The sequence below is a fragment of the Urtica dioica genome, chromosome 2 (genome assembly GCF_054948205.1).
Source record: "Urtica dioica subsp. dioica isolate 48M chromosome 2, U.dioica_male_clone48M_v1_H2, whole genome shotgun sequence".
Taxonomy (NCBI): domain Eukaryota; kingdom Viridiplantae; phylum Streptophyta; class Magnoliopsida; order Rosales; family Urticaceae; genus Urtica; species Urtica dioica.
Window position 1 is genome coordinate 49,450,800 of NC_142757.1, and position 13,920 is coordinate 49,464,719.

A 13,920-nucleotide genomic window follows, 5' to 3' on the forward strand; every position below is an offset into this window, starting at 1 on the left:
GAATCTCTGTTGACGTTTCTGGAAAACATTAACTGTATTATTACCCATTTTCAACAAATGATGTGTTAGCAATAATACTCAATATTTAAACGAAAATATTAACTGGAAATTCCCATAAAAAACTATCCCATAAATCTAATATGAAATACTCGCAGGAAATACCGGAACATTATTTATTTCCGAAAACAAAATTAGAAACCAAAAAAAATTTCACGCATGCAATTGAAACCAAAAATGCTTAAAATGTGTAAATATCAAATTTATTTACACTCGTCACTTTGAAACTAATGAACATACCTAGAAAAAAGCTTCAAGACCACCAATTTACCAGATTTCTTCCACTTGATACCCATTTTCACTCTTTCATACGAAACCCATTTTCCATTTTTCATTTAAACCCCAAACAATCGAAACCAGAAACTGAAACCCATTTCCGAAATAAATCCAATAGTTTTGCAGACGGAATAAAAAAGCTTCAGAACAAAAAAAAATCGTAATTTTTTTTTTTGCATGTAAATAAATCTTTCAGGCGTACCTTGTATTCAATCGTCGGGTTAAATCTCGTCCTTAGTTCTTCAATTGCTGGTTAGGGTTTCTCTCGTCCTTTTTTTCCCCAAATGTGTAAATGTTTGGGGTTTGCATCTGATCTTTGGTATACCGTGTAAATTAAATATCCCTCGATTTGCGCGATTGCAGTTATTGCCGAATATTTGATTTGCTTTTTATTTAATCGGCTGAAAATAATAGGCGGGAAGTGGTTGGGTTAAAAAAAAGTCTTTTTTGTATGTTGTAAATAAGGTACCGTGTACAGGAAATTAACAAAACGTTGGTTATATTACAAAACCCTATAGCAGAAATGGCTATATAGCTAAAAGACCATTTTAATTATTCGGATCAATTGATAACTAGCTTTGGATTATCCTACTAATCATCTCGTTTACGTAGAAAATACTTAGCTCCCTCTTGGTTGGCAATATTAATACTCTAACTTACTTTATAATTATTTGAAATATTGATATCGGTTTTATATAGTTCAGTATTTATATATCATTAGTATACAATTCTTGATTTTAAATTAACTTCAAATACAAATATTAAAGATCTTATAGATAAATATTCTTTTTCTAATAAAAAATAAAAAGTTATATTGAAAGACTCTAATATATATATATATATATATATATATATATATATATTGAAGATCTTATTAATAAAGGCATATAACTATTATTTTTCTAATAAAAAATAAAAAGCTAGGCCTTGCGTAAATTGAAAGATTTGAAGGAATCAGTTATATACATCACCAAAAAATCGTTAATGATGATTTCTTTTTTAATAATAAGTGAATTTTAGCTTGATACCAAAAGATAGACAGTTGAACTACGCGAGCGGAACCTTGATTCCAAGAAAGGGGGAAAAAAAAAAGAAGTTCAAAGACAAATAAAATATGTTCAAATAAAATTGGAATAATTTTCTGAGCTAAAATATTGAATGTTTTAGTTCTACTATTTAAAAATAAAAGTGTTAAGACTATCTATATTGAAACTAATGAAGCCGTAAATATCATTGTTGGCGTTTGAAAATAGCTAAAAATGAAATCAATTTGTTGTTATACATGTTTTTTTTTTTTTTTTTTTAACTATAAGTTTATTTGGCAAGATGTCTGGCAACGTACTCTAGGATATGTTGAGACATATTTGCTTGTGCAGAATTATATTTTTAGCAAGTTTCCCTAATTGTCAGAATGATTCGCCAAAGACTTTCTATTTTGGTTCTTTTCGCGTGTATGGATAAGAAAACCTTAGATCGACTTCTACAAGTGTTGACTACTATAAAAGCCAAACGCTTCTATGTTAGTAGTTTTGAGACATTCATTCACATTTTTAGGGTTTCTAGACGTGCACGATCGACAGACTGGAAAACTGAATGTGTGATATTTGTGGTGTAATTCTCGAAACACTTATCCATTGAGTGTGAGAGAATTGTTGTGGGTTCTGTAATTGCGTGGTTGCTTGTTCACGTGCGTTGATATTGAGATCTACCAAACACACGGGAGAATGTTTGAGAGTGGAAGTGAGGGGAGCTCAAATTCACGAGGAGCCTAAGTTGAAATTCACGGCCAGTGTTAGGAAAATGGCATTGATGCATGGATTGCTCATATAAGTCCATTGTTGTACATTTACTACTTTTTATATAGCGAATTTCCTTTCCATTGGCCACATTGCCCTCCAGAGTAGGTGCGTTGAATCGAAATGGGTTATCACATTTTGTCATTTTATTTAGGGTAATCTAGCAACGTAGCCAATTTCAAACATGGTTTTAAGGATGTAGCCAACGTTTGGTAAATTTTGTAATCTAGCCATTTACAGAAATAAACGGTTAGAAAATATCGAAAATACTCTTATGTAACATAAATCATAGAAACCAAATACTAGCCAACGTTTCAGCAAGCCGAAGTTTATCGTGCGTAAAATAAACGGAAATTAACAAAGCAGCAGAGATTAACAAAAAATTAGAAAGAAATATACGCTCAATAACCAAATTTGCCAAATATAGATTTTTTTTAAAATTCTAAATATATACACGTGTATTAACTTCGAAAATTCGTATTGAAAATTTGATCGGCTTGTGAATAACACCGTATTAAATGCGTATTAAAGGAAATGTAAGAAATATCATATGTAAACTAGTTAAATAATTATTTATTCAGCAAATTAATTGTCGAATGTTGACTCTTCTTTAATGATTCAAGGTGGCTGAGCTGTGAGAATTGAGCTTTGCCTCTTTGGCTAGATTGTAAATAAACGGAGTTTGAGACGTTTTTGTTGGATTTAGGCTGAACTTATTCTTTTTTTAGTTGCCCGTAAAAATTACTCCCATTTCAAAGTATATATGTTGAGCTAAAAATAGAAGGGTAGGAGCAAAAGTTATACAAAATATCGATACACAATTAATTAGTTTGAATGAACATCAAAATTTTGGATTTTTAGAATTAAATGATACAATAATAATAATAAAACAAAACAAATTAAAATATTGTTGTTAGTCCGAAACAAATCCTATTTCTTAAAAATAATAAATCACTCTTCATAACTTCTTTCTCCCTTCGAAAACCCATCATCTTTCGTTGAGAGATATAGAAAAGGAGAGAAAACATTTTCATCTTTTCCTCACACAAGCTCATGAAATCATCATACAAAAGTAAGTAAAATATTTTCTCTTTCCTCTCTTTCTTATTTAAAGTGTCAATTTTACATTTTATAAATGATAAACATACAAATAATTATTAGACTGAAAAATAAACGTAACTATTATCGGGGTATGTTAGTATTGTTTCTTGCAAAGGATTTATTGCTAATCCTAGAAAAATAAAATTTAGAATAAGTATGGAGAGAAAGTTCATATGAAAAAAAAAATACTAGAGCTAAAAACATAAATAAGAAATTGGTACATTGCGCAACACAGTACTGAAGAGTACGGTACCTGCCGTGTAGTGTCCACAATTTATTTATCTTAATGTATTTTTAAGTAAATAGTTCGAAGTCTAGAGTTTTCAAAGAAATAAATTCATACTTAAGAAAATGATAGTAAAAAAGAAAAAAAAAAACATCACCTGAGCGAGAAATCCTGACGTTGAGGCCCTAAAAAACTGAAATCAATTCAGACGGGGACAAGTCTTATGCAATCTTGACACAACACACGAGGAATAGCCTCCACGAGGTCCTGCGCTAGGAGGGAGCTTGGCACTGTGCGGGGCATCGTCTTCTCTAATATTTCTTTAAAATTTAAACCGAAAGATCTTTTACTTGATTTGAGTAATTAGATGAGTCCCACACTCTAACTTACATGCGACCTCAAGCTGTCAAACCACATCGTTTTTTTTAATGTTAACAATGTCAACCAAAGGTTGAAATACCTCATACCGCAACCGCGCCACAAGATGTACCGTAGTATTTGACTAACGTTCGGAGTATCCCGTACCGCGTGGTACATTGTTCTCGCGGGGTTACCTAAAAAAGTATCATGCTAAGTATTTGAACGACACATAAGTTAATGTGAATAATATCTAATATATTATATTTATATATCATCAATTAATAATAGGGTCCATTAGAAAAATTAACAATTTAAATGTTTGACATTGCTAAATAGTCAACGTTTGGTAAATCTTAGGTAAATAGCTACTTTCAGACATAAATCTTAGGCAAATAACCACTTTCATATATCAAACGTTGGCTATTTACCTAAGATTTACATCTGAAACTGGCTTTTACCTAATATTTACCAAATGTTGGTTATTTAGCAATGTCAAACGTTTAAATTGGCTATTCTTGAATCGAAAATTCGCCTCAAAACAGTCTCGACAATTCGGGATAAAAAATGGTCGATTTAAATTTATAAATGGGCCTCAAACTTCCGTTACGAGATCAATTTTCCTTTGTTATATTATTGAAATAAGTAAAGGCTGATTATAGAATAAAAGAATGGCTCGGAGCCTTTTTATTAAATATTAAATAAGGAATTTTCAATAAGAAAAAAGAATTATGAAGAACATAGGAGAAAATAAATAGAGAGCTTAAAGAAAATGGCAGGTAAAATTCTCTCATCTCCACTAATCGTCAAATGGAGGTCTCTATTTACAGACCTCATGAGAAGTTGGTGAGCTCCGCTGATTTTGGGGGCACGTCGTTATTGAATAGGTCCTCCCCTCTCAACTCGTGACATGTATATGGCACGATCCGAAATTGATGAAGTGGTTGAGAGTAGTGGTTGATTGGTCCTCGATCTCTGAGATTCTATGAATTCTTTGAAACAGTCCTCTGATGAGCTGATCGCCTAATGAGCTGAGCTAACGAGTTGAGCTGGAGAGCTAAGCTGACGAGTTGAACTAACGAGCTGAGACGGAGGGCTAAGCTGAAGAGCTGAGCTGAAGAGCTGAGCTGAAGAGATGAGCTGAGCCGGAGAGTTGAGCCGGAGAGCTAAGTTGAATAGCTGAGCCGGAGAACAAAGCCGAAAATGGCGTAGCCCACTATGTGTCGTGGGCTGGGACTCGAGATCAATCTATGGGCTTGGACCAAACTGATCGATTTGGGCCCAAATAAATTCGTATTAATGGAGGACGAAGTCCAACATCAACAACTATTTTCCTAATTTTTTGTTAATAGTATTTAATGTATTACTTATAAAAACATTAGAATTGTGATGAATATATAGGATTTATGAGTAAAATAATAAAATAATAATAGTGTTATTTTTTGTATTAGTAGTAAATTTATAGTTTAACATATGTTTTTAGTGGTAAATTTGTGATTTATAGTATTACAGTGATATTTGTGTGATGCCGAGCGGATTATCGCTCTATTTTAAATAAGTTGCGAGTCTCACTTATTTAACTATTTTTTTCATACACCGATCCGACTACACCGATTACGAATATCATTTCGGTTTTAAATTTGGTGTCAACGTTAACCACTCATTATTCTCATTTTGTTTGGTAACATTCTCAACTATAGAACTTCCAATAACAAATTACATTTTACCACGTCTTTTGCAATGCTAACTAACGCTTCATCGCTTGGTGGTACTGAAATTGACTTTAAAAAAGAACGAGAAAATATCACTCTCTCTCTCTCTCTCTCTCTCTCTCTCACAGACACATTTTCATTCGGTCATTAATGGGTTATAGAGAGAGTCCATAAAAAAGAAGATAGTTAATGAGAGAAATGTCAAAGAAAGGAGTGTTATTGCCGAGCAAAGAAATGAAATTAGGGTTCTGGTTTCTCAATCTCTTCTGGTTTTGGCTGGCCATTTCCGAAGCTTCGATTCACGAGTACAGAAGCGAAACCTTTATACCCAAGTCAAATGCCTTCTTCTTCCATGGCGGTAGCGAAGGCCTCTACGCTTCCAAGGTTGTCCCCGATCGGCTTCCGAACTCTCACAAGGGGAAATCTTTCATCAGGTTAGAGCTTCGAGCGCTTTGATTCCAGTCTAGAACGCTTCTCTAAATTCGTTGCTCGTGTTTGGAGAGATCGTTTTTTTTTGGAATGGAATTCAATTAGTTTTCATCTGAATTTAGTTGTTTATTTGAAGTACTTTAGTGATCACATTGTTGTTCGCGTGGATTCTGTTTATGATCAAAACTGAGCTCGTATAGGGAAGTTGTGTACAGAGAAAATTGTTGGAAAGTGTGTATGAGCTGATTCTCAACCAGGTTTTCATTCATTAGCTTATGAAGATTTTAGTCGAGGAAAAAAGGAAAACCTAAACACCAAATGCATATTATTTTTCTCTCTTTTTGTATGTGTTTTTTTAAAATCGGATTCGGACAGTGGGTCTCACTCTCACAACAAGTAGGAAATTTCAGGTTCGAGACGGTAACTTTCGTGAGGCCAAAAGAGTCCACGAAAACACTGCACCCCATGCAACAGAACACCGGGTTGGTCGAGGCGATCATACTCGAGGTCAAAGACCGAGACAGAATCGGTGGTTCGTTCCTGAAGTCCAACACGATCTGCTGCAACGAGACGCTCGCGAGCGCCGGGTTCTGCAAAATAGGCGAGGTTATTATCCGTAAAAACGAAGGTGATCCCGAGTGGCCCAAGCGTATCCAGATCTTCTTCATGGGGATAGAGCCAGAAGCGAAGATGGTTAATCAAATGGTTGAAATTAATAAAACTGGGATGTACTACCTTTACTTTATGTATTGCGATCCGACGCTTAAGGGCACAGTAATTAAGGGAACAACCGTGTGGAGGAACCCAGATGGTTATCTTCCCGGGAAAATGTCTCATTTGATGACGTTCCACGGTTTTATGTCTTTGGCTTATCTTGTACTTGGCCTTGTCTGGTTTCTTCGGTTCGTTCGGTTCTGGAAGGACATTATACAGCTGCACTACCATATCACTGCAGTTATTGCTCTTGGCATGTGCGAAATGGCCGTGTGGTACTTTGAATACGCCAATTTCAATTCGACGGGAGCTAGACCGATGGGCATTACATTGTGGGCCGTGACGTTTAGCTCGGTGAAGAAGACTCTGTCTCGTCTTCTTCTTTTGGTTGTTTCCATGGGATATGGTGTTGTGAAGCCCACGCTTGGCGGTATAACTTCGAAAGTCCTTGTTCTTGGCGCGATATACTTTGTGGCGTCAGAGGCTCTTGAGCTCGTTGAGCACTTGGGGAATATAAATGATTTTTCCAAGAAAACTAGGTTATTCTTGGTCCTTCCGGTGGCATTTTTGGATTCGTGGTTTATTCTCTGGATTTTCTCGTCACTATCAATTACATTGGAGAAACTTCAGGTAAATATAATATACGTGCAATTTATCTCATAACTACCAGCAGGTGAAGGCTGAGTCATTTGCATGTTCACAACAAGATTGAAAAGTCTCTCTCTTTTTTTTTTTTTTTAAGAAATTCTAAATTACCGAAGACAACTCGTACTTACCGATTTACTTCTCTCCCTTTCTATTTGTTAATGCAGACGAGGAGAAACGCTGTTAAATTAGAGCTCTACCGTAAATTTACAAACACCCTTGCTGTAGCAGTGCTGCTCTCAATAGCTTGGATTGGATTTGAGGTATTATATTGTTTCAGTGAGAGAGAGAGAGAGAGAGAGAGAGAGAGAGAGAGAGATTGGATTTGAGGTATAATGTTGTTTCAGTTCGAGAGAGAGAGAGAGAGAGAGAGAGAGAGAGATTTATGATGTTTGAGTCATTTTCTTCGAGCTGCTTGAAACTGAATCCTGCTCTTTTGCTTGTGTTTTCGTAGTTGTACTTCAATGCAACGGACCCGTTGAGTGAGCTTTGGCAAATCGCATGGATCATTCCAGCTTTCTGGACTCTACTTGCATATTTCCTTTTGTCAGTGATCTGTGTCCTTTGGGCTCCTTCTCGTAACCCAGCAAGGTATACCTTTAAGATTGCTTCCATCTTGTTTATTGCTTTGTACCAGGTTTCGGTTTTACCGTTGATGTTTTGTTACTGTTCTTCTTTTCCATATTAAGCGAGTAAACTGATTTATTTATTTTAATTTTTAAAATTATTCCCTATAAAAACTTGGCTTCCTGAAAACTTTCGCTAGCTTAAGTGCTGGCCCTAGATATGTATGCTTAAAAACCAAACCAGAGATATTTTTATTTTTTATTTTTATCATCTTTGTAGTCCAAAATGGCTGGTTTATTTTAAGTCCAAAATGGTTTCCTGAAATAAATCCCTGTCGTTCAAGAGTTAAAACTAATCCAAAGAGTGATTTTGTTTGTTTATTGATGCAATTCCAAAATGGCTGTTTATTTTAAGGGTCTTATTTCACGCTAAACACCCAATTGAAAATATTGGATTGGCAAAGTAGTCCAGGTGTGTCTAAAATTAGTGGAGCAACCAAAATGTGCTAGTATTGGGTTTCAATAAAATTTTTTGACCCTGTGATTAAGTTTTTTGAAAGTGATAAATTGCTTATATAAATCGTCAAAATTTTTAAAGACCGTCAAAATTTTTTTTGACAACGTGACTTTGGCTATTTTGCTGAAAACTTGAAGCTTTGGCTATTGCAAATCAATCAGTTTTAAACGGCTATTTTGTATTACTTTTCATTACATATTAATGTCTTGGATAGTACAGCTACAAATACTTTAATGCTACAAGTAATTGACCTAAGTTATATGATTTCAAGCGTTGCCAGCGAAAATACATGTCTGGAGTTAATGTCAAGTAAAGTTGCTCATGAACAGCTCTATATGAGTTTTTATAGCTTGTTTTCCAACATCTGTTAGCTTTACGGTACGATTATGATTTGGGTTGAATTCTTCTCCGGTTATATATATTTCCTGTGGCATGTTAAGAGCAATGGTGAAGTTAGTTTCTGCAGATACTTATTAGTCGATGCTACAAGTGGGGTTCCCTAAAATTTGTGTTATAGATACAGATTTTCTTGTGTCTGGTGTGCCTTTTTCGTTTGACAGTCACTTCCGAGTTTTAATGTATACGAGTTTGATGGACTACAGATACGCATACTCCGAGGAGACGGGCAATGAACTCGACGAGGAGGGAGTCTCATTGACAAGCGGTGCAATCAATGTCAGTGTCGACAAGAGAGATTTTCAAAATGTTATCGGAGAAGCACTAGCCGAAGAAGATAAGCGAGAATAGGTATTTTCACTGTAGGAGTACCTTGTGATACAATCCTTGTAAATTTTTAACATACAAACCCCGTTGTATACGGAATATCTTTAGGTGGTAGCAGAATATAAGACCAGGAAAGTGACAGACACTCTCAATTAACCATATAATTGTCGAGAACAAAGAAGAGATAATCGAAACTCGGTTTCTGGGGAAAGTTATGTTTCATTGATCTTCATGTGATTGGGTTTGTGATTCTCTGATAGTTTAAGATCAACATTTAACATAAAAACAAGAAGTAAAGAAAGTAAAAGTGGATCAGTTACTGATTTCTCGGGTTAGGCAACTCAACAATGATCACAATATGTAAATTATGTGTCATAAAGAATTAAATAAGGGTAATTTAGCAAAATAGCCAACTTAAACGTTGAGAATTGCTAAATAGTCAAGGTTTGGTAAATATTAAGTAAATAGCTATTTTTATATATTTACAAACGTAAATATTAAGTAAATAGCCACTGTCATATTAAGTCACGTAATCATTTATGGCTATTTACCTAATATTTACCAAAATCAAAAGTTTAAGTTGGCTATTTTTCTAATTTTTTTATTAAATAATTGAAATACGAAAAGAAAAAGAGAGAGCATTTATGCCCATATTGTGATATTGACAGTATAGCAGACAGAATATGTGCACCACTTTGGGATCCACTTTCTTGACATAAATCAAGAACAATGGAGAATAATTTAATATGCACTTTTGGATGAGCTTTTATCTCAACGGTTTAGTAAAACTATTTGTGTTTTTGCCGGCCTGGGCTAATCCTTTGAAATTTGTATATATTACTCGGCAATTTTAGTTTGTTTTTCAGTTTTCCCCCTCTAAAGCTACTGGTTTGTATTTTTTTTTCTTGTTCTTAAATATATGCATTAGTAGTCTAAAAAAATATTAAAAATAGGTCATTAGTCCCCTAGAATGGTTATTGACTGTCCCTTCTTAGTTACATGTAAAAATTACAATAATTAATCTTATAAACATTAAGTTCTTGAAATATACGTTTTAAAAAAAGTTATTGAAATATAAGAAGGTAAGCAATGACCAAATTAGACAATCTCTCTTACTTTGGGAAGCATTTTTTCTTTTTTCCCCTTTTCAATATAGTTGAAAGTAGGGATGGCCATTTGTTCCGGACCCGAAATATAAAACGATTACGACACGATTTAAAGAGAATTTAGATCTCAATAAATGAGTCGATTGTTAATTGGATCGAACACGTTAACACGATTAAATAATAGGTCAAAACGACACGACTAGGACAAAACAATTAAAATCAATGTTGATATATCAACCATATTTATCATTAAAATATAAATCTCAACCATATTTATCATTAAAATATAAATCTTTTTTTTATTATTTTAAATCAATGTTGATATCATAAATTAATCTTTCGTACAGTGTATCATCTTTTTTTTTTCCCTTCTCATGCATGTATTTACTTGATATATGTGTGTATGTATTTGCTCTCTGTTCTAGTGACCCCATTTTGAGTACTATGTATTTGCTTGGTGTATGTATATGTATTTACTTGGTGTATTAGGTTTGTTAAGAATATTTTTTTTTCTCTTATGATTATTATATTTTTGATTATTTAATCACAATAAATTGAGTCCGAATGTCTAAAGACGATTAAATAAATCATTTAATAAGATTATTAAATTGTTTGATTTAAACTAATATGGATCTGTAAAAAAAAACATAAACTGTTGGATTTGGATTTAGACTCCAAACACGATTAATAAATAGTCGAATTTGATTTTAATAATGATTTTTTAAAAGGTTCATTAGGTAAATAGTCACATTTATAGTTTGACATTGATAAATAGTCAACGTTTCGTAATTTTTAGATATATAGCTACTTTCATATATTTACATACGTAAATCTTAGGTAAATATCCACTTCTATTTATTAAGCTGCGTCATTTTTATGATTATTTACAAAAACGTTGGTTATATAACAATTTCAAATGTTTTAGTTTACTATTTATCTAATTTTTTTATTTTTTAAAACATGATTAACACGACACACGGTAATAATATGAATAGGGAATTGTCATCCCTAGTTGAGAGTTGCTATCATCATTACGTGGCATTGAAATTTGTTTATATATATATCATCCAAAACAATGATATTTTTTAACGTTGATTAGCACTTATCATACATGTGGCATAACGATATATATCATGTCCAATCGACTTTTGCCGATGTCCAACATATATCATTAATGTATGACAATGAATACCATAGTTTGGTGACAAAAAATTCCCTTAATTTTATTACAATGACATAGTATGAATACCAAAAAATGACATGATATATAAATTTTAGATGCAACTTTTTTTTTTTTTTTGGGTAAAACTGGTCCTTTTATATCACGCTTTTGATTTTCAGTGCCTTTTTTTAAAGAGAATTTTCGTAATTCAATAAGTTGTTTTTCTTCATTATTGTCTGTGTATTTTATTTTTATAAAGTTAAACATGCATTTAAATCAATGAGCTTGGGACAATAAATCACGGGTTCCCAAGTGCATGTATTTGTGAATATATTTAAATGAAATAAAATCACTTGAGAACATCTGTATAATTGTCATTTTCTCATCTATTATATCTTCATTAGAATTTAAATCTATTAAAATTCACAACTTGCTATTGATTATTGTCGTGGGGCCACATAAACGCATATTCTTTAGATATTTGTAACTAATCAGGCCATTTTAAACATGTGATTTTGGATCTAACCTATGTTTGACAATTTTTAGTGATACAGCCAAATGGCTTATGTGGTAATAATTAAGGTCTGATTTCCCATTATTTATTAACAAATTCGTCACTTTCTCTCTCCTATTTTTTTTCAAATATTTTTTTTTTGTATCAAAACTTCAAAAATTTGTATCTTTTTCATACGAACTCGAAATTGAGTGATTTCAGATCCTACAAATTCGTGGCGTCGAGATCTTCAAAAATAGACCCATTGTGTTTGATGAAAAATTAAGTTTAATGCATCATATTTACGTTTCTATTTATTTTTTTTTATAATTTCAAAAAAATTCAGTTATTTCCATATTTAAGGTAGTAATGCGATTTTTCTACATCTATGGTATTAAACATGATTTTTCAATAAACAAAATGGATCTATTTTTGAAGATCTCGGCGTCACGAATCCTTAGGATTTGGAATCACTCAATTTCGAGTTCATATGAGATAGATATGGTTTTTTGAAGTTTTTATGTAAAAAAAAAGTGTAGGAAAAAAATAGGAGAGAGAAAATGATGAATTTGTTAATAAATAAGGGCAAATCTGACCTTAATTATTGCCACATAAATCTGTTGGTTATTTCCCTAAAAGTTGTGAAACATAGACTAAAAACAAATTTCATAGTTTCATTTGGGCTATTTTGCTACACTGTCCTATTCTTTATTTGTTTTCTTTTAAATTCAAAAGGAAAACTTTTGGCAAAAATTAAGATAGTCAAGCATCAACATTGACCATTCGGATATGTACGTCAGATAAACACGTATGTGTATATGTATATTATGGCATAAACTTCAATTCGAGTGTTGGAGATCACACTCTTATCAAATGCTTGTACAAGGTCATGTAAAGCTATCCAGAGGTATGTATCAGTCATCGACAATGTTTTAGCAACACCGCCCGAACTCAAGTGTCCATCACGTGACTCAGTTTAATACGAAGACTATGGATGATAGTTGCTATTGATTCTGATGCTCAGACCTCAACCCAATAATCATATGATGCTAATAAAGTAAACTATTATTCTATTTAGTAATAATTTATTTATTATCTCTCGTGGGCAAGAATTCCTAACAGAAACTGGATAGTGATTTTGAATCGGTCGTGACTTCTTGCTCCGATGTTCGATTTTCGCAAATAAACATGCGTTGGAAAGCTAAAAAAGCTCTATCAAATGGTGGAATTAATCCATCCAAAATCGTCACTTCAAAATCTTTAATCATGTAGAAAAAGACCATATTTCTTGATTAGCTCTAGCTCGTCCTAAAACTCTTCAAATCATCCCAAAATTGGTCCATTGCTCTCAATACACTTTTAGCTCATGGAATACATGTAAGAACAAAGAAAACTACATAAAATATCAAAAACACCTAAGGAATCACTTCGATTCAATCCCGAGAACGAACGATTTGTACATATAAAACGCACATATCACTTTACCAAAATCAATAAAAAAAAATTAAAATTTGAGAGATCTATTCCTAAAATCATGAGAGATAATTATTTTCTTACAAAAATATCGTTCGTGAATCTATCACAAATTTTAAAATTGTTCACGAAATTTTATTTCGTGATCGATTGGTCACGATATTGTGAGGAGTATTACAGTTTTTGTATAGCTTATTTAAATGTTGAATTGCAAATTTTAGATGAAATAACATAGTATTGTCTGACTCATGGGGATCAAAAAAACTTTTGGTGAAATGTCATATTGATTTAGTAATAATAATGCCAAAATCACTATGATTTATTTTTAAAAAGATTCGTTGAATAGAGGAAGGCAGAAAAAGGCGTCAACACATGGTTTGGTGATACTAATGAATCAATGATAGGATATAGTGATATACCTTTTAACTAGATATAAATTAAGTTAGTCATGCAAGGGCTTAATAATATTATAGCCACTTGCTTTATTTGTGGTCCTTTTCGCTCATTTGAGGAAATCAAATTTTACTTTACTTCATAACTAGATCTTAGAATACCAAGAAAATTATT

General features: G+C 32.8%; 1 protein-coding gene across 1 annotated transcript; it reads left to right on the forward strand.

Moving 5' to 3' along the window:
- Positions 1-5,626: 5,626 nt before the first annotated feature.
- On the forward strand, positions 5,627-9,351 carry LOC149405265 (Lung seven transmembrane receptor family protein). The gene is made up of 5 exons (XM_089607010.1): positions 5,627-5,959; positions 6,365-7,298; positions 7,481-7,576; positions 7,768-7,904; positions 8,999-9,351. Exons 1-5 carry the CDS (start codon positions 5,715-5,717, stop codon positions 9,141-9,143), a joined length of 1,557 nt encoding a protein of 518 aa, XP_089463136.1. The 5' UTR covers positions 5,627-5,714; the 3' UTR covers positions 9,144-9,351.
- The last annotated feature ends 4,569 nt before the right edge of the window (positions 9,352-13,920 follow it).